Raw genomic sequence first — 22439 nt, forward strand, 5'->3', positions numbered from 1 at the left:
CCGGGCTTGCCTGAATGTCGCGCGAAGAGTCGTTCCGGAAGTGACGTTGGCTCGCCGTGGTCATGTGAGGTGCGTCCTGCTACTGACGCGAGCGGCAGCTTCCGGCGCGGGCGCTAAAATCCTAGCGGTTGTAGGTCTCCACGGTGCCGCGCGCCGACACGCGAAACAGCCTCCGCGCCTGACGCCGTACGCGCCCAGGCGTGGTGCGGCGCGTGCGGGCGCATTGGAACGCGTACGTCTGGTTGAGCCTTTAGTGCTTTGCGGCTGCTCCCACTTTCCTAGGCGACATTGCACGTTCCCGTTGGTGCTTTGCAGATGCTCCCACTTGCCTAGACAATGTTGCATGTCCCCGTTGGTGCTTTGCAGATGCTCCCACTTGCCTAGGCAACGTTGCACGTCCCCGTTGGTGCTTTGCAGATGCTCCCACTTGCCTAGGCAACGTTGCACGTCCCCGTTGGTGCTTTGCAGATGCTCCCACTTGCCTAGGCAATGTTGCATGTCCCCGTTAGTGCTTTGCGGCTGCTCCCACTTTTCTAGGCGACATTGCACGTTCCCGTTGGTGCTTTGCAGATGCTCCCACTTGCCTAGGCAACGTTGCACGTCCCCGTTGGTGCTTTGCAGATGCTCCCACTTGCCTAGGCAACGTTGCACGTCCCCTTTGGTGCTTTGCAGATGCTCCCACTTGCCTAGGCAATGTTGCATGTGCCCGTTAGTGCTTTGCGGCTGCTCCCACTTTTCTAGGCGACATTGCACGTTCCCGCTGGTGCTTTGCAGATGCTCCCACTTGCCTAGGCAACGTTGCACGTCCCCATTGGTGCTTTGCAGATGCTCCCACTTGCCTAGGCGACGTTGCCCGTCCCCGTTGGTGCTTTGTGGTTGCTCCCACTTTCCTAGGCGACGTTGCACTTGCTTGCCTCGGCAGGAGGCAACCCGTGGGTCCGGGATGGGCAGCTGATCCTTTCTTCTAGGTGGCATTGGTTCACGGAAAGGGTCCCTCCTAGAGTCGTACAGTTTGTGAAAAGGGTTCTCCCCTTGGTCACCCACACACAAAGGGGCCTGTAAACACTGTGGGGCATTCGCCAGACCCGCAACCACTCGAGACAACCATAGCAAATTAGGAATCCATCCTCTGTTTCGGTTGGGCAGGGTCTTTCTAGCATCCTTTTTGCTCGGGGTGTTACACGCTAAGCGTAACAGAATCTCCGGCGGGTGAAGAAGATCCCGATGCGAAGGGGCCAGCAGCCACTGAGCGAGGGATCGTCATTTTAGCAGCAGAATTTCCCTCCAGGGTGACGAACCCTTGGTTTGTAGCTTGTAGATTCCTGGGATTTCGAATTCCTCTAGACTATTTTCTCTTCCATTATCGTCGTGGGTGCCACTGGCACTGTATAAATCTCTATAGAACTCCTCAGCCACTTGAACTATCTCATCTATATTAGTTATGATATTGCCGGCTTTGTCTCTTAACGCGCAAATCTGATTCTTGCCAATTCCTAGTTTCTTCTTCACTGTTTTTAGGCTTCCTCCGTTCCTGAGAGCATGTTCAATTCTATCCATATTATACTTCCTTATGTCAGCTGTCTTACGCTTGTTGATTAACTTCGAAAGTTCTGCCAGCTCTATTCTAGCTGTAGGGTTAGAGGCTTTCATACATTGGCGTTTCTTGATCAGACCTTTCGTCTCCTGCGATAGTTTGCTGGTATCCTGCCTAACGGAGTTACCACCGACTTCTCTTGCACACTCCTTAATGATGCCCACAAGACTGTCGTTCATTGCTTCAACACTAAGGTCTTCTTCTCGAGTTAAAGCCGAATACCTGTTCTGTAGCTTGATCTGGAATTCCTCTATTTTCCCTCTTCTCTATTCACCCTATCAATCAGGTGATAGAGAAATGTGCGGAATATAATCAACCCTTATATATAGCTTTCATTGATTACGAGAAAGCGTTTGATTCTGTCGAAACCTCAGCAGTCATGGAGGCATTACGGAATCAGGGTGTAGACGAGCCGTATGTACAAATACTGAAAGATATCTATAGCGGCTCCACAGCCACCGTAGTCCTACATAAAGCAAGCAACAAAATCCCAATAAAAAAAGGCGTCAGGCAGCGAGATACGATATCTCTAATGCTATTCACAGCGTGTTTACAGGAGGTATTCAGAGACCTGGATTGGGAAGAATTGGGGATAAAAGTTAATGGAGAATACCTTAGTAACTTGCGATTCGCTGATTATATTGCATTGCTTAGTAACTCAGGGGACCAATTGCAATGCATGCTCACTGACCTGGAGAGGCAAAGCAGAAGAGTGGGTCTAAAAATTAATCTGCAGAAAACTAAAGTAATGTTTAACAGTCTCGGAAGAGAACAGCAATTTACAATAGGCAGCGAGGCACTGGAATTCATAAGGGAATACATCTACTTAGGGCAGGTAGTGACGGCGGATCCGGATCATGAGACAGAAATAATCAGAAGAATAAGAATGGGCTGGGGTGCGTTTGGCAGGCATTCTCAGATAATGAACAGCAGGTTGCCATTATCTCTCAAGAGAAAAGTATATAATAGCTGTGTCTTACCAGTACTCACCTACGGGGCAGAAACCTGGAGGCTTACGAAAAGGGTTCTACTCAAATTGAGGACGACGCAACGAGCTATGGAAAGAAGAATGATAGGTGTAACGTTAAGGGATAAGAAAAGAGCAGATTGGGTGAGGGAACAAACGCGAGTTAATGACATCTTAGTTGAAATCAAGAAAAAGAAATGGGCATGGGCAGGACATGTAATGAGGAGGGAAGATAACCGATGGTCATTAAGGGTTGCAGACTGGATCCCAAGGGAAGGGAAGCGTAGCAGGGGGTGGCAGAAAGTTAGGTGGGTAGATGGGATTAAGAAGTTGGCAGGGACAGCATGGCCACAATTAGTACATGACCGGGGTTGTTGGAGAAGTATGGGAGAGGCCTTTGCCCTGCAGTGGGCGTAACCAGGCTGATGATGATGAAGATTCCTGGGAGTCGTTCACCAGTTCTCATGGCGCTCTTGTGCCTTTTCTCTCTGGTCCAGATCCGGTGAAACTGCACTTGCAAACCCGTCTCAAAACTTTTTATCTCCTGTTTAGGCAAGCAATCACCCCAGAACAGTGCCCGACCCACAACCACAAGGTAAGTGAGCACAAGGCCACCCTCCTACAATATACAGCAGGCTTTAAGAGGAAAAAAAAGAAAAACACACGCTACTGCTTTGCCATTTCTTTCGTGCGTCCTCCCCCCCCCCCCCCTAAACACAAAAAACAGCCATTTCTTGAATGCGTTAAGACGTGGTTAGTGAAATCGGCTAACAATCAACTACAACTTTGCGATAATAAAAAACATGAAAAATACCAACATAAGAATGCCACGGAAACCCGAGTGAGCATGAGGCTTTCGCTACTCTAGGGGCAACGACTCAGTCGGCTTTGCCATTAGGTTTACCCTTCTTGTAGCGAATATAGAAGGTGTACTGTTGAAGAGCCAAGCTCCAGCACAAAAGACGGCAGTTTTTCATAGACTGCAGCCATGTGAGGGGACAGTGGTCAGTCTCTATGGTGAACCTTGAACTAGCGATATAGCAAGCTAGCTTCTGCTGCCCATACTACGCAGGTGCATTCCTTTTCAGATGCACTGTATGCTTCCTCACGAACTGAAAGCTTTCTACTCGGGTACAGTATGGGGTGTTCATTTTCGTCATCTCTCTTTTGACAAAGCACCACCCCCATACCCCGGTCGCTGGCATCACACTGAAGAATGAATGGCTTAGAGTAGTCGGGCGCGTTCAACACTGGCTGACTCATTAGTGCTTTCTTCAGAATACTAAAAGCCTTTTCTTTTGCATCATTTCACTTGTTCATCTGCGGTTCTGTTTTTCTAAGAGCATCTGTTAAAGAACTTGCAATGTCGGAATAATGCAGGATATATCTTTAATAATAACCTGCCGAGCCAAGGAATGGCTTGATGTCCCACTTGGTTCGTGGTTGCGGGAAGTTGCCTATTGTGGTCAGTTTAACCTCGAAAGGCCGACGATGGCCTTGCCCTATTACGTGACCTAGATAAGCTACCTCCGCACGCCCTAATTGGCATTTGGGAGCCTTGACAGTCAAGATGGCCTCTCGTAGACGACAACACGGTTCGCAAGTGTTGCATATGGTCTGCCCATGATGAAGGAAAGAGTACCATGTCATCGAGATACGAAAGTGCAAAGTTCTCCATTCCCCGCAGCACCTGGACCAAAAGCCGTCGTGGACCAGGTGCAGAAGCTGCTCACAATAGGGATGCGGCCCCACGAGTTGGTTGAACTGCACCCCCTTTCGACTGGCATGCTTTCTATAGAGGACACCTGCTCACTAGAGTATAGAGCACTAGAGAATATACTCACTAGAGTCAAGGAAGAACTTGGCAAATTGCCAAGAGCGGGAATATAGTGAGCTTCTAAGTATAATAACGACAGAATGTCCGTTGGAAAGGAAAAAAAGAAACCGAAAAGTTGGTGGAACAGGGTGATACGAGAAGCGATCGCCGAATGACAGAAAACATCTCGAGAGCACAGGCCGGCAAAGAAGGCGCAGCTGCCGCAGGATGAAGCAGCCGATAAATGGGAAATGTACCAGAAGAAAACGTCTATGGTTCCAATCCTGGGCGCGGGAGTGGCAACAGCATCATGGCTCACCTTCCGCCTTTTTGCACTTCACAGGCTTTCCTGGCATCCTTTCTTCTATGGTCGGCGCTTGCCTCTGATGCCTTAGCTGACCGTTCCAAATATGCTGCACCACCAGACGAACCCGCTGGCCATCACTTCCCAGACAACTACTCCCTACTGAACCCATCCGGACTGCCCTGCCCAATCTAATGTGCATTTATGTCATCAACGGTGACGTCAACCCCTGGTGCTGACTTTAACTCCCAGCTGTTCGACACCGTCTTCAGTGGGCGCGGGAGTGGCAACAGCATCATGGCTCACCTTCCGCCTTTTTACACTTCGCAGGTGTGTAAGCGTTTTTCCTTGTACGCTAGAAAAAGCGATGACCTCTGCTTGTTGCTACTTCCACACACACACGTGCTTTGTGATATTATTAGCGAATGTTTCCATATGTCTGTGTTATTACTTTGCTGTGGTGACATCGAAACTAATCCTGGGCCTACCACGCATTCAGAGTATTTTCTTAATACACAGACGTTACCTGATGAACCCTCGGAACAAATGGCCGTCCTCTTCCAGCTTCTGAAAGACATTCAGTTGCGATCGGTTCAGTCCTCAAAGCATCAGACAGAATTGGTTGCTGATGTTAGAGCAATCAAAGCCAGCCAAAAAAATATTGAAAGCAAGATTGGCTGCATCCAAGAAAGACTGGATGCTCTTGAAGATAAAGCTAATTCACTAGATCAGCTTAAGGAACACATCACAGGTCTCCAGAAATATGTAGCGACGTGCAACACTCAGCTTGTTTCTTTGCAATTTGAGTTCAACGACCTAGAGGACAGATCGCGAAGAAACAATTTAATTTTTCATGGCATCCCTGATTGTCGCGAATCATGGGAAGAATCTGAGGCCCACATAATAAACGCGCTAGCAACTATCATCGGCAGTCTATGCGACATGGCAATTGAACGCGCTCATCGCCTCGGTTCCTATTCACCTGATAAATGCTGCTCCATTATAGCCAAATTCAGCAACTACAAAGTAAAGAAAAAGGTGCTTTCCGCGCGTAAGCTCCTAAAAGATAAAGACATCACGATCTGTGATGACTACTCACCTGCCACCCGCCATATCCGAAGTAAACTGATTTCCTTTGCAAAACAGTTACCGGGCAAACCCCTGTTTCATCTCCGATACAACAAATTAGTTGTAAACAAGAAGCAGTACACGTACGATCCCGTTACAGACAGTGTGACAGAGTGCACGTCACAACACACGCGTGCTAACACCGAACTGCGTACTGCGCCACCTAATCGTGGGAAGGGAAGCGCGAAGGGCAGTGGAAGTCACTTTTACCCCGTGTCTGTCCTTTTCACTAACATTCGAAGCATCAAAAACAAACGCGACTCATTCACTTCCACAGTCGACATGTTTAACCCAGATATCATTGCACCTACCGAAACTTGGCTGCATCCACATATTAGAGACCATGAAATCTTCTCTACCGCACATGGCTTCTCACGCTGTGACCGTACGTTGCGTCAAGGTGGTGGTGTTCTTCTGGCAATTAATAAACACCTACACTCTCAACCCATTACTATTGCTACTAACTTGGAGATAGTCTGGGCAATTATTGAAATAAACTACGTAAACATTATAATGGGCGTATGTTACCGCGCTCCTACTGACGTTGCCTCCTTTGATAATGAATTACAAGACAATCAATATCGTCGTAACACGCTATCCTTCCTTACCCTTGTTTCTACTGGGTGACTTCAACATTCCAAACATAGTCTGGCATAGTGAACCCATCGTGATACACCCGTTCTCCGCGTTAGCAAAATATTTTCTAGACTTGTGCGCAATGTTCTTTTTGAATCAACTGATAACCCAGTCCACCAGAATCACACCACAAGTTGCTAACACCCTTGACCTTCTGCTAACAACACGACCCGATTTTATTTCAAACATTACTACCCGCCGTGGTTGCTCAGTGGCTATGGTGTTAGGCTGCTGAGCATGAGGTCGCGGGATCGAATCCTGGCCATGGCGGCCGCATTTCGATGGGGGCGAAATGCAAAAACACCCGTGTACTTAGATTTAGGTGCACGTTAAAGAACCCCAGGTGGTCAAAATTTCCGGAGTCCCCCACTACGGCGTGCCTCATAATTAGAAAATGGTTTTGGCACGTAAAACCCCATAATTTAAATTTCAAACATTACTTACCAACCTGAAGCGATCACTCTCTTATCCATTTCAAGATCAACATTTCATGTCCGAAATCAGAAAAAAAGACCAAGACAATTCACGACTATAAGAAAGCTGACTTTGAATCAATTAACAACGAGCTCTGTATATTCTTTGATACTTTCCTGACTGATTTCAATAACCGCAGAGTTCAATCGAACTGGAATATGTTTGTTACTAAAATTTGTGAATTACCAGGAAAATTTATCCCTACCTACACTCTTTCCTGTAATGATCCCTGGTACAACACCCACATTAAGCGCCTTTCTAACAAAAAGAAACGTTTGTACAGACTAGCTGAAACATTTGCAAATGCTCAAAGATTGGCAGCTTACAAACACGCTACATATACCGTATAAACGCGTGTAAGGGCCGCACTTTTTTTTACAAATTCGAGGGCCTATTTTCGGGGTGCGGCCCATACACGCGACATACGAAAAAAAAATTTTTTTTTCAAGTAAAAACAGACCAATAAGTGAATGCGCGTTTATTTACAATAATCCTCATCAATCATCACTATTTACAATCAGTCATCATCACTCGCGGAGTCCTCAGACTCCGAGCTGGTGCTGCATTCTTCTGGCTCATCACCCCACAAGTCGTCGTCTTCAGTTCCGTCCAGCGTGGTCCTTCGCCGAAAGGATAGGCCCTTCCTCTTTAAAAATCCCCGCAACCAGCCGACGCTACCTTTGAACTCCTCGCGGGGTATGCTTCTCGCACGCGCCAAAGCTTGCGTCTTCACGCGCAGCATGTCCGTCGTCAGAGCATATCCATTGTTCCGCACTTCCATTGCGTAGCGGAACAGCTCTTCTTCGAGCTCAGGATATTTGCATGGCTTGCCTCGAAAAGCACGCCTTTTGGAGCTGGTGGTCTTCAACGCATCCTTCTGGTTGCACCACCTTCGGACGTACTTCTCGTCCACGTCAAATTTTCTACCCGCCGCACGCTTGCCATGGTCGAGGGCAAACTCCACTACCTTCAATTTAAAGCCTGCCGTGTAGCTATTGATATGTTTGCCCATCGTGCTAGAATGGCAACGCTCGATGGCAATTCGTGAAAAATAAAGCAGAGCACACACGAGAGCCGCAACAACAGCGTGCGCCCACGCCAACAACGCTGCTACAACTCGCGTGCCTTCGACAGTCGCAAAACAAAGCCGGGGTGGCCAGCATGGTGGCCAGGGCTGATGATACCGATGACGATATGGATTGCGGAAGCTCGCGGCAGAAAGAAAATATGATGATGATGATGACCCGCGACATCGGCGCCATCCGTGGGCGGCATCTGGAAGCTTCCGTGCGCGCGCATTTTGAAAGCTAATCACACGTGGGTCGTGGAAAGTTCGGGGTGCGGCCCTTACACGGATATTTTTTTTTAAATATTTGCTTCGGGAAGTTGGGGGTGCGGCCCATACACGGGTGCGGCCCTTACACGCGTTTATACGGTAACTACATAACAGCACTTAAACAAGCTAAAGATAACTTTTTAAAGAACACATTGCCATCCATGCTAACTACTGATACGAAAAAGTTATGGCGCACTATTAACCCAAAATAAGACGACGCCATAACCCTTGTTGATAGCACCAATACAGCAATACCCCCTGCCGATTGTGCATCTGTATTAAATGACGTTTTTACGCGTAACTTTTCTCAACACGCTCATGTAACAAGCCCAACTACACTATCTTACGACTACGCCGCAATGCACCCTTTAATAATCAAACCCGTTGGCATAGAAAAAATAATCGCCTCATTGAAACTCTCATCCGCTCCTGGCTGCGACTTAATGCAAAGTTTCTAAAAAACACTAGCACATATTGTTCCATTATTCTTGCAAAGATTTTCCAGCCATCACTTGACAAAGGTTCACTGCCTGCTGATAGGAATGTGGGGAAGGTGATTCCACTCTACAAAACAAGTACTAAAAATTCCCCACTAAACTATCGGCCTATTTCCTTAACCAGTATACCATGCAAAATTATCGAGCATATTCTGTTTTCTCATACTGCCAACTTCTTAGAAGAAAACCCCTTTTTTTCTGAGTTTCAACACGGCTTCCGCAAAACATATTCATGTGACACCCAACTAGTATCATTCACGCATAAACAAAACCTATTGTTTGACCACTCTTCAGTTGCAGATCCAATTTTTTTGGACTTCACATAAAGTGTGCCACAGCTTATTAATCTACAAACTGCAACTAAACCTTGACCCTAAAATTTTGTACTGGCTTGAGGTTTTTCTCACTAACCGTTCACAGTTTGTTTCAGCTAACGAAGTAACCTCTAATCTGAGTCCTGTTTATTCAGGTGTACCACAAGGCTCCGTGCTTGGACCCCTCCTATTTCTCATACATATTAACGACTTACCTTCCTGTGTTTCATCTCAAATTCACCTATTTGATGACGACTGCGTAATTTACAACGAAACAACTCGCGACGAGGATGTAACCAGGCTTCAAGCTGACCTTAACGCCGTTTCTGCGTGGTGCAATTCATGGTTAATGGAACCAAATGTTAACAAGTGTAAATTCATGCATGTATCTCGAACTACCAGTGAACCACCTGTGTACTCCCTTAATAACGCTCCATTAGAATTGGTAACAGCTTACAAGTAACTTGGCCTTCACATCACTTCTGATCTTACTTGGAATACCCACATCACCCATATAATAAGTAACGCTAACAGAATGCTAGGTTACTTACGACGCAACTTTTCCAAAGCACCTTCTTCACGAAGTTAGGCTGCTTAAGTTATGTTTGGGTATTGGTGGTTGAGAAGCCTTCGGTTTAGTTCTACGTAAACCTATGCTCTTAGGCAGTGCAACGGTCAGGTTTGGTCAAACTCGGGGAGAACGTGAACGCTCGCTTTCGCGGCACGAAATTTTGGGGCAAAATTTGGGGATTCTCAGTTGAGTGACTTGAATTAAAATTTTAATAGGAAGCCTGGCAGGTTAACAGCTAATTCCGGGCATTTGAACGCTCAGCGGTATTGTGTGGCCGGGTCGAATCTTCTGTGCCAGTTGTTGTAAGATGGTTGAAGGCATTCCAAGTACGCAGAAGTTGCAGAGAGCAAAGCCATCGTCTTGCTCACCAGCCATTCTCTTCCTGCCCAGCGGTTGCCAGCACTGGCCAGGCGAGATTTTCCGGGCCATGGAGGAGCTGTTAGAAATGGCCGTACGGGGTGACAACGTGCCAGCTTTCAGCCCGCTGCACGTGTTCCAATCCAACCAGACGGGGCGCACTTCAGAGAACTGCGAATAACCGGCAGCCACGTGGCGCGCGGTCAGCTCAGGAATGTGGTACTCGGCTGCGCCACCCGGGACAAAGCAGAGTTCGACGAAGCTCTCTGACGTCGGCTCCAGACCTTTACACCTGTGTCTGTGTACAACACGAGTATGTGAGCCCACCTCCTCCAAAAGGGTGGATCATCTTCGGTGACGTCGAACGGTGACTGGACGAACGTTTTTGTTCGCTTGGAATCAAGGAGAGGGCCAAGTGCTTATAAGCAGTGGTTGCCGGTTGCTAGGGTGTGCTCGTCGTCGGGAGCTGAGTGCTCGTAAGCATCGTATTGCGTACTCCATATGGGAGTCACGCTAGACTGTCGATGTACCTCATGTTTCAAATGTAAATTCAGGAAATAAATCCTGCTCACCTAGTCCTGTCACCCAAGTTCCTCTGATCGTCCTACAAGTACGACTGCTCCAATCTTACAGTGCCATTTGTTAAATAGTTTTGTACATACATATATAATTTTCTGCACTAGTAAGTCCTGTTTGTTGAATTTACCTGTTTTGCTTGTAACCACCCCCTCTATAATGCCGTAATGGCCCTGAGGGTATGATAAATAAAAAAAAGAAAGGTGAAAGTGAACGTTGGTTGTCGGAAATATGTGAGGAATAGAAGGCCGCACCTAGACTATTTCGGAACCACATCAAATTATTAGGCAGGACGTCAACAACAATACAACAACAAATCCTATATGAAGATGGACACAAACTGAAAGGGGAAGCGGCAATAAAATTACATCTGAAAAACAACAGCTGAATCTTTCCAAGGCAATGATGAGGTTGTATTTGAAGAAAAAAAGAGCATGAAAGAGAACCAGGTGGAAAAGGAGCTGGTGCTGACAAATTTCAACTGGAAAAAAGCCGAAGAGAAAATTCCTAAGCACACCTCCACAGATGTAGACGAGGTTCCCGTTAGGTTGATTAATAAACTAGGACCAAATGATAAGGAAGCTCTGCTGAAAGCAGTGGAAAGAACTTTAAAAGATAGACAAATACCAGACAGTTGGCGACAAAGTAGAATGAACTTAATTTATAAAGGTAAGGGAGAGAAAGAATGCACTCGTATAGACCGTTGACCATTACATGGGTAATATACAGGGTAGCAATGCAGGCAATCAAATTAAAGCTTCAAGCATGGGCAGAGAATAATGGCATTTCGGGAGAAGTTCAGAATGGCTTCAGAATAGGTAGGCGTTTAGGTGATAACTTATTTGTTCTTACTCAGTGTATTGAAATATCAAAAGTAGAAAGCAGACCGTTATATGTGGCCTTTCTAGACATTACAGGAGCCTATGACAACGTAGACCACAACATTTTGTGGGATGTTCTTGAACGGGAAGGCTTAGGTGATGATTGTTTACAGCTTTTGAGGAGATTTACCTAGAAAATACCGTTTGCATTGAATGGGAAGGGATGAGGAGCGAGAACGTTGATATCAACAAGGGACTGAGGCAGGGGTGCCCTTTATCCCCGCTGCTGTTTATGATGTACATGGCGAGGATGAAGAGGGCGCTAGGAGGAAGTAATATCGAGTTTAATCTCTCATACAAACAGGTGGGTACAGTAGTAGAGCATGCAGCTCCCAGGTTTATTTTATGCGGATGACATTGTGTTGCTAACTAACAAGCAAAGTGATTTCCAATGTCTGGCTAATATCTGTGGACAGGAAGGCAACAATTTAGGTTTTAAACTTAGTGTTAGAAAATCAGGCATTACGGTATTCAATGAAAACAGTGAACAGACAGTGCAGATACAGGGCCAGGAAATCCCTCGGGTAACAGAATATAAGTACCTTGGTATATGGATAAATGAAGGCAATGGATATATGGAAACACAGGAAATAACCATAACAGTAAAGGGGAAGAGAAATGGCAGCCATAATGAAGCACAGAGCACTATGAGGATACAATAGGTACTAGGTGCTCCGATGTATGTGGAAAGGTGTAATGGCTCCAGGACTTACTTTTGGAAATGTGACTGTTCGCTTTAAATCAGGGGTATAGTCAGGACTTTATGGGAACCAAAGGTCAGTGGGTCGCCTCGCACTGGGCGCTCACGGGAAGACTACAAATGAAGCTGTGCAGGGTGATATGGGCTGGACTAGTTTTGAAGTGAGGGAAGCTCGCAGTAAAATTGAGTACGAAGAATGACTGAGGAATATGGAAGAAAGTGAACGGGTTGGGAGAGTGTTGAGGTATCTGTACAGAAAAACATTGATTCACAGTGGAGGTAAAGAACTAGGAAGCTTACCAGCAAGTATGCGGCCTGTAGGGTGGGCAACACAGCAACAAAGAACGTCAAGCGAAAAGTCAGAGAGGCTGAAATATACTCATGGGTGGCGGCAATGGAAAACAGACCTGCCATGAGTAACTACTGAAGAGGAAAAAACGAAATCAGAAAAGAAACAATTTATGATAACTCAAAGGGAAGCTCACTACTTTTCGAAGCGAGATCGGAATGCCTTAGAACACGCACCTATAAAGCGAGATATAAAAAGGAAGTAGAAGCATGTGCTTGCTGCGGTAAGGCTAGGGAAAATATTGAGCATGTTTTACTAGAATGTGAAGATGTCTACCCAGTGGTCGATTTAGGCAGCACTGGCCTCCTTGAAGCCCTTGGGTTCAGCGAGAGCAGAGGTAAAGTTAACATGTCCGCAATAGAGATTAGCAAGAGGCGATTCGAAGATTGGTGGAGGCGTACAACGTTGGCGTTGTTTATGGGAATTGATCTTTTTTTTTCTTTATTTCTCTGTTAACATAGGTAGGACATTAGGCAATAAAAAACAAGAGCTTGGTGGCGTAACCTACTGCCCCGTTCCAAAGGGGATGCTCATAACATCCATCGATCCATGTATCGCACACTCTACACAGCATAGTTCGGTGCATGTCATGCATCAGCATCCTACTTGGTGTTTTACAATGAAACCTTCTTTGCCTTTTACTTGGATTTTTTCCATTGCTGCTATTGCTGTCTTGCACGCCATGCCGGGGGGTGGTTGGTGTATAATGTACATGGCAGGGGTGTGTGTGGCTACAATGCCCTCTGGAGCTCCCTGGCCGTCTCCAAATTGCAATCTGGAACTCCTTGGCGGTCAACACAATGCCCCACAGATGGTTGATGGCACGTGAGCCCCCGCAAAAGCATTCCAGAAACTGCTGCACTAAACTTTGTACTCACGTGCAACAGCCCGGAGGTGAGATAGAATGGCATACAGAAGAGACAGAGAATGCGTAAAGCCAACACCATGACAAAACGTTAAAGAACAACCTTGCCACTCTTAGCTCGTGGCAGCTTGTATACATGGGAGGAACGCGGAAGAAGGAAAAGGTGCCGCCAGAAAGCATGCTTCGTTCGGGGCCACTTAAATAAAAGGAACATTGCTACTAAACAGTTGTGGACAAACTGTTAAAAAAAGAAAAATGAATTTAAGGTACAGTACGGCACGTTTCTGCTATTTTCTTAAGTATAAACATGTTTGTGCATGTGGACAACTGTCGCAGGGCTGTATTAAAGCACTATAGCTACATTACGACAATATGCAAAATGTCATCCATCAAATAAACACTTAAAACTGTCACGAAGTCCACACCCTGCAACACTAGTATGTGTGATGGAAACCTGGGAGGCCAGCGGGCGCTGGTTTGTTGGGCACGTGGCAGCAGCCACTTCTCGTAATGCTTCAATAAAAGGTTTTGTTGCCCCTCTCAGCCTCGACTTACAAACAATGCAGCAAAATAACACTTCGAGAAAAAAAAGAGGTCTCACTGTGTGTTCTGTGTACTAAGCACACAAACACAAGTGCATGCAAGCTAACATTTAACATTACATAACAACTGTCCTATGCTGGCAACATCATTGCCAAAAATCGCCTATGAACGCAAACCACGGAGAAAGCTTCGCTGACATGAATTCCCGCAGTGCGTGGAATCTGCATATTTTTTTGTTGTTTCCAATACTCCCTGCCTAGTGTGGCAAGTGACAAGCATTAGTGGTGGTAGATGTCGCCAAACACCTCACGACAAAGAGAAAGGCTGCTCATTCCAGTACGGCACTGGGCTCACTCACCAGGATTTTCTAGTCGAAAGCTATCCCTGACTCGCTGAAGGGGCAAACTTCCAGCAAAGGGAATTTAAATTAAAAGGTGCTTTTACTGCAAACGAAAATTATAAATTTTTATTCGCTGCCGAGTCTGAATAATCCATCAGCTACTCTATATCACCTTATATTAGTGCGCATACTTAAGTTCCCTCCCTTGGGTCCCTCACCTGCACCTTCAATATGTAATTGTGACCACCTAACAACCGCATAAATATGGTAAGTAGCCGACCAGATCTTGGACCTGCTCGCACTTGACTGTGGTAGCGCTACCTACTCCATAAAACTCTGTAATCAAAACTGACTCATTTTTGTTGATCCAATGCATAACAGTGACTGAAATGTCTGATGCCATAGCAGATCTTGTTGGATTTTTTGGAGATGATGCACAAGCGATGCCACAAAACATGGCCGTGAATAAATGCTGTATTTACTCGAACCTACAGCGCACCTTCTTTTTGGAATAAAATGGGCTAGAAAATTGCCTGCGCATTACAGTCAGATACAAAACCAAAACTTGGCATTGGCCACAACCTACTGTCAGAGCTGTCGTCATCGCCATCACAAACTGACGACAGAGCATGTTTTTCGGAAGGTTGCTGTCGCTTCATTTTGCACTTGACTGCAATCTAAAGTGGTATTTTCAATCTGTAACTTTAGAAGAAACTGATTTTGCACGACTTAGCATCAGATGTGTCGGTGTAATTGGCCGTAGCATTTCTGGCGCTATGCCAAGCTGTGCAGCATAGTGCCAGGAATGCTGCCTACGTTGAGAAGTCTGACGCCGTTTGTGATACAGTCGAACCTGTTTAAAACGAACTTCATAGTTCGGCAAAAAGTGGTCTTTGTATCAGTAGTTCGTTATATGTGGACTCGCCCATCAAAATGCACAAAAATTAATTATGCTGTAGCTGGCAACGACAGTTGCGATTCAATTTTTAACTTTTTGAAAGTTCTGACTGCTTTGTGTTGTACTTATTCCAGTCTAAACACACCTACAGATATACAAATAAAGCGTGCAAATAAATAAATAAAATAAACGGCACCAGTTTGGTCTGAAAATAGGATCTTTAGTACTTTCACTTTTGTTCCCGGCAATTTTCCACATCTCATTTACGTTAAAGGCGTCCTTTAAAGATCGAAATGTGCCGTCTTAGCCCCTTCGAAAAGGCACCAGGCCGGTCTCGATCACCAGCCATTTTGTAACTATGACTGTATCCACCGTCATATTTTCTTCGTGAACTTGTGATATAGAGTTGAACCTTGCAATAATAAAATCGGCGAGGAATGCGAAAAAATTCGTTTTCACAAGAATTTTTGTTGTTGCGAAGTGAGACAGCACTTACAGGTAATGCGTCACAGGACGGAACTTTACAGTCAAAATTCCGTTACCTTACTTGGGCAAGCTTTGCTCGAGGATATAGAACCGCACTGCGGACAGTACAAAGCGGGCCGCATGTCTCGGTCAGCAGTGGCAGCACTGCCATAGAGCAGTATTCTCGGTCCGAGATACGATCACTTTTGCGAGATTTTGTGCAACTCGGCCCCGGACGCAGAGCAACAGCGCTCCCCACATGCAGCAGCGTTTCTCCCGCGCCCACTTGTAGCCATCGACACGTCCAGTGCCGAGCATGGAAGTGATTGTACAGTCGAAACCCGCAATAACGAAATCGCCGGGAAAGCAAAACATTTCGCTTTTGCGGGAATTTCGTTAGCGCGAGAATGAGGCAGAAAAGACAGGGAAGGAAATTGGCTTGCAAAAAAAAAATTTATTGCCAAAAGTCAGTCAGCTTACTTTGCCGAGCCTTGACTTGCAGCAATTTTACTGCTCTCGACTCACACTGCAAGAAGTGGTCCATTGCCACGTCGTCATCATGCTCACCGAAAAATGATCGAATTACATCGAAGGCATTCAACACATCCCGCCGGTTCGCAGTCCTCTCTTGATTTGGTCTCTGGTGGTCGTCGGCGTCGTCGGCACCTTGGCAAACGCTACTTATGATGACCTCATCAGTCATCTCTTCATGGACGACAACACCTTCATCCACACAAACGAACTCATCGATGCTGAGGCCATCCGAAACGCCATCTGTCATGGCAGAAAGTTCATCCCATGCGTGGGCCAGCGATGGTGGCACTGCGTCTTCGGCACTGTTAACTAGTGCACCTTCAGGCGAATCTTCTTGCGATGCCACTGGATCAGCGCATGATGCTAGCCGAGTGGCAATGAAGCCGGCATGATTAAAACAATTAGCTATCACGGCTGGCGACGTCGCAACCCATGCGGCGGCCATCATCTCAAGCGCCATGAACATGTCCACTACGGTGGGACGCTTCCAACTGGAGGTTCAGCAGCAGACGCTGAATCAGCCTCTCCCTGTAGGCGCACTTGGCGCTATGAATGACGCCTTGATCAAGCGGCTGCAGCACGGAAGTGCAGTTTGGTGGGAAAAAAACCAAGCGCACGTTTCCCAGTTCCACGTCATCGACATGATGGGCACTGCAATTGTCCAAAAAAAGGCAGACCTATCTGCCTGCCTTCCACATGTCCTATCGAAGGCCTCGAGATAGCTGCCAAATATGGCCCGGATCATCCATGCCTTCAGGTTCGCGCTGTACTGTATGAGCAGCCGACGATTTCCCTTGAAGCAGCGGGGCTTCTTACTTCTGCCGATTACAAGCAGTGGCCGTTTATCTGTGCCGTCCTTGTTGGTGCACAACAAAATTGTTACACGCCGCTTGCTGTGTTTCCCCCCGCGGCATTTCTGGCCTTTTAAGTCCAGGGTCTTCGATGGCAGCATCTCGTAGAATAAGGCCGTCTCATCTGCGTTGTAAATGTCTGAGGGCTTGTACTGGTCCAATACTTCTTTGTTGGTCAGCAGCTACGACGACGTTGTCAAAGGGTCGACGGCTGCTGCCTCCCCGGAAATGACTTTGGCCACTATGTCGTGGCGGGCTTTGAAACGGCTCAACCAGCCAGGGCTAGCCTTAAAAATCAGCGTGCCCGAGAATGCATGCAAAGTCCAGCGCTTTCTGCTGAAGAACTCTGCCAGACAGCGGCACTTTGTTGGCACGCTGCTCACAAAACCATGTAAACACCGCCTTGTCAACGTGTGGAAAAGCCGCAGCGCTCACTGTTTTGTTTTTCGCACTCACACCATTTCCGAGCGCGCCGACAATGGAGGCCTTGTTTTTCAGAATCGTCAATATCGAACTGCGCGCAATTCTAAATTCTTCGGCGATAGGGAACCCAAGCTCAAGTTCGGGCGCGCGACGACAGCGCGCACTGCTGCCCCAGTGAGCGAGCAGTGCAAAACTGGGGATAGATGGCGCCCACGCCGCCAGGCGCAACCAGTTTGCAGGCGGCCACTGCACGTGTGCGCCCGCGCTATTCAGTCGAGCCGGGGCAATGGCGCGTCGCGCCGCCACTTGGGAACGTTGTCAAAAGGCTTCTTGCGCGAAGTTGACTTTTCACAAAGGCAAAAGCGGCCCCGCCGAAGCGAAAGCGCGGTCCGAAGTACTACTGTGTCGTAACGAGCCCCTAATTCTCGTACCTTGAGTACTAGCACAGTTACTTCACTGAAGCAGTGCATTCTACAGCATGAATGTTTTTCTAACTCATTTGGGAAAAGGTCCGAGACATCTTGTTCTAGGCGTCTCTTTGGCTTTACGCTTGGCTTGCCCCATTTCTGTGGCTAGCGGATGCACGAATTTACTTCTTTATTGTTGACGTAAATGCACACCGCAGCTGCGTGCTTGCACTGAGCCGTAATGCCAGCTTTGCAGATGCATCTCCTTCTCGAAAGCAAGAATTCCTCTTTTCATGACACGACCACTGCAGCTATGAAAGAATGAAAATAAGGGCGAGACAGTGAAGCCATTTGCCACTACTTTTCAAATGCAGCTGCCTTCCAAACTTGCCTCTACAAATATTCAGCAACATGGCATGGTGCGCATTTCCAAAGCTAACTCCAAGTTTGCACCTCTGCCACAATACTCCAGGCTGCCCTATAAAGCGAAAATAAAGGCAACATAATATGCTTACGTTTACTAATATAAACATTCAGCACAGTGTTTCGAGTGTGCGTTCACTAGCGCGCTAATTACGCGAGCGCATCACGCGCACGATACCATATCGCGCCTTTAATTCTGCATCACTCACACTGAACTGCGTTCGTGCAGCAGGTTTTATGCGCCTGTAAAGCCGATACTTTCACAAAACTCGAGTGCAGGCATGATGCGACCGCCGAAATCAACGAGGTGAGCAGTTCAACTAGCTTTGCAGTGCTTACATTTCAGCTGCCTCGCCACCGAGTCAGTGGGTGATCCTCCAACGGGCGAAGCACAGGTGTTGTATCTTCCCAGGCTTTTCAGTGGGATGCCATGGCCGTACAATTATTTTTTTTTTCGCACGCTGCAAACGTTCGACTCCGACAATAGACGACAACAACTGTAAGGCTGCCATATCAAAACAACTAAAGCATACGCTTCATATTCGACAACGAAAAACATCGAGAGTGCGCGGCTTCATTTCGCAGTGTGTATAGACAATCAGTATTTTTAACATATTGACACGTGTACTTATCTTTATTGGGCAACCACGTTTGGCCGCCTAACAAATGTTATCGTGCAGCGCAGGATGTGCCTGCATGTAAAAGAAGTTTCTGGAATGTTATAGATGGTTCCCTCCACTGTCTTTCACCGCAACTTGTGTAATCTGATTGCATGTATGCGCGACGCAAATAGTGCAGAACTTTATGGAAGGCATGCGGGTCCCATCAGTTAATCTGGAACATTCCACGACTGATCTATAAAAGCCGACGCACTTGACGCGCCGATCAGATTTTCGACGATTGCCGACTGTGTTCACCGCTACCGTTGTGCTTTAAGTGTAGCCTGTTTTGTGGGCACAGGTTCGCCCAATAAAAGCTAGTTTTGTATTTCACAGTACTTCTACTGTGTTCCTTAACGTCACTACCACGTGACAATATGACAGAATGACCCTCACCTCGAGGTACACGTCGTACACGATATGAAATACATTTTGCATTGAGCTGTGCATCGTTGCCGTTGATTGTCTGCTCCACAGAGTTTACGTGACTGATGAGCTTTTCTCCTTTTAACAAGTTGGCTTTCCTAAAATAGCTGGCCGATCTTTTTGAAGCCGCACTGAACGCGATACATTGTGACGCGCCGCACGTGCAAAGCGAGGAGAGGGCCCTGCACGTGCACAAAAAGCGAGCGGCTGCAGCGCGGCGCAGCAGAAATGCGCAGTGGATATTCCCAGTTTCGACTTTTTCTGCCACAGATGGCGCTACCCGTCAGGAGCAGTGGCGCCGCTCGTGGTGCTTGGGTAGCCTATATCCATATTCTTCCTGCCCTTTTCAGCTAGGGCAATAATTGCACCTTATCCTGCAGTGTCATAAATTTCCTCTTTTTGGCTGGAGGCGGCATCTTAGCAGGCTGTCAAAGCAAATGATCCGATTGGCACAGAGACACAATTGACACACTCTAGCACCAACGACACTGAGCACACGACCATGTGCGGCGGTACACAAAGCCCACTGATACTAAAGCGTCATCCGGGTTATCGGAGCCTTCACGTAAAGTAGATGTCGATTTGGCTGCCACGCACGCAGGTGTTTCGCTCCGCATTTAGCACAAGCTGTAATGGCACACAGGATTAAATAAAATGTGCTCACTGCGAGATCGCCTACAGTTCTTGTCTCTTTTTATTTGTATCATTTAAATGCTAATTGCATTTTCGGCCCGGACACTGCGCAGTCACCCGTTGTGACGGGCGAACGACCACCATTATCATCATTGCCGTCGTCTGTCACGAGAGGCGGTGCGAGGCTTTTTTTATTGTAAACAATGATGGCGGCGGCCACACAAGTGTGCTGTGGCGGTAGTTAATGCAATTTAAGCGCACAACGAATGCATTTGAGCGGTTTCCGGACACAACTAGTGTTACATGAGTAGATTATTTGCGGACTGTCATTTCAGAAAATTTCGTTGATGAGGGATTGCTATAGAAAAAAGTTTCATTGTCGCGAGATAGGAAATGCATTGATTCCTATGGCTGTTCATCGGGGATCTGAAAATATTTCATTGCGGCGAGAATTTCGTTTCCTTGGGATTTCGTTACCGCGGGTTTCGACTGTATCTCGTACACCCGAAGGCAGTAGATTACGGCCCCTTCGCGCAAATCTACCTCCGGCGCTGAATCCGCATGTAATGCCTGTCAGTCGTCGCCAAAACAAGCATTCTTGAAGGACAGGATGGGTATTTCCAGACAATAGCTCAATCATGGCCCGATGTGTGGCACTCCATGCAGCTATTGCTATCTTAAGTGCCATAAACAATTCCCCGTCGGTGGATTGCTTAGTTTTTGCTGCATTTTTCTCACTGAGGCACACAGTATGCACTGCACTAGGTGTGCAAAAACTGTTGTCACGTGTCGATAGCACCATGCATGCAGGTTCATATAGGCTATCAACAAAAAAGATGGCGGCCATGACGCATTTGCAGTGCATGTGATCGCTTCAGGCGCTTGGTTGTTTTTGTAATAAAAAATGCCAGTGCCCACACAAATGTAATGTGGTGGTATTTTACGCAATTTTAGTACAATGCAATCACATTTGAGCACATTTTGAAGCCTGCTAGCCTTGCATGAGTAGGTAATATGCAGGGTTATGTCCCGGCAAATTTCGTTGATGTGCGATTGTAGTACGCGACACTTCATTGTCGAGAGGTACGAAATGCATTGAATCCTATGGGCGTTCACCATGGAAATGAAAATATTTCGTTGTCGTGAGAATTTCATTGTTGTGGGATATCGTTATCGCGGGTTTCGACTGCAGTTTACTATCAGCAGGATACGAGTAGATCTGCATATGATACTAAAGTGTTCTAGATGGCTGGAAGTGGAAACCACTGACGCATGCCACCATTTTTCAGACATCTTGCCATTATGGCTGCAGCATCGGCCACATGCGCGCCAAGAGCCGCAAAGTTATTATTCTTTTTTTATGCCGCTTTGGCCTAAAAAGTGCGAAGTTGAAAAGTAGAACGCAATCACAAACCATTATCAGCAGCAATGTAAATGAAGTGTCGAAGAACTGCAACCGCCGACTTGTGCCCCGACTTGTGCCATGTGTTCACGCCGACTCGAGCCACGTAAATATCGATAGCAATGCTTGAGCAGCCGTTGCTTCAAATAATCCAAACAGCATGCGGTGCCACATGGAGAACTGTGCAGAGCGTCCAAGATTGCATGCAGTGCCACCCAAGTGCTGCACTAGTTTGCTGCACGTTCAGGTGCGTCCAGTTTGGTCGCGCTTCCGTACTTCAGAACTTTGCGTGCATCCACCTTTTACACAGACAGAGTTGAAAGCGTTCATTGTAATAGTATGGTGCTTTTGAAAATGTCCATTTTATCTGGAGAGAGTTTCAATTGGTAAAGTTGAAAAATCATAAATTCCATGAAATGTGGCCATTAGAACAGATAGATTGTTATATCTGGAATCGCTACAAGTGGGTTCGACTGTAGAATCTCTGCTAGAATGAGAATGCATTAAAATCGGGTAAATACGGCAATGAAATATTGTTAATTAGTTAATTATGTCTTAATTTCCCATTCACTGCCGCATTGAGTTATACATTTCAAGGGGGGGAACTGTGCGCATATGCAGACCAAGCCCTTGAAGAACGTGTCATTTGGTGTGCATATCCAAACAATTTATAGATGTAGTCTTGCAAGAATGTCCACATGACTAGTAAAGGTCGTACCTGGATCGGTGTAAGGGAACGGTGGTGCTGGGAAATCATCCCTCTCAATCTTGGGGATCTCAGTGGGCTTGGGTGGCCGAGCACCCGGAAAGTGGGCCAATTCAATGGGCTCTTCATTGTTCATGTGAGGAGACTTGGGGCGAGGCACACTGGACTGGATGGTGTCCACTGGAAAACCAACATATCTCCACATTCAGACACATTGGAGCAACCGCATAAATGAACCGTGCCAGTCATGTGTCCCAGGTACATACCAAGAACTTGCATTCCTGGAAAAAAAGGAAAACTATAACATCTTGCACCACATAAAACAAATTAGGGTAAAGTGCCTCCAAAGCAATCTTGACTGCAT

At 46.7% G+C, this 22439-nt stretch overlaps 1 protein-coding gene across 5 annotated transcripts in view; it reads right to left on the minus strand.

Moving 5' to 3' along the window:
- Unc-115a (Uncoordinated 115a) overlaps positions 1–22439 on the minus strand; it is a 513253-nt gene that overhangs the window by 153541 nt on the left and 337273 nt on the right. For all 5 annotated transcript variants that reach the window (XM_070531410.1, XM_070531409.1, XM_070531407.1 and 2 more), the window contains 2 exons: positions 22342–22356; positions 22088–22255 (listed from right to left, as the gene is read on the minus strand). In XM_070531410.1, the coding sequence (XP_070387511.1) occupies positions 22088–22255; positions 22342–22356 (183 nt within the window). The remainder of the gene's footprint in view (positions 1–22087; positions 22256–22341; positions 22357–22439) is intronic.

Source organism: Dermacentor albipictus, chromosome 1 (genome assembly GCF_038994185.2).
Source record: "Dermacentor albipictus isolate Rhodes 1998 colony chromosome 1, USDA_Dalb.pri_finalv2, whole genome shotgun sequence".
In the NCBI taxonomy this organism is placed as follows: Eukaryota; Metazoa; Arthropoda; class Arachnida; order Ixodida; family Ixodidae; genus Dermacentor; species Dermacentor albipictus.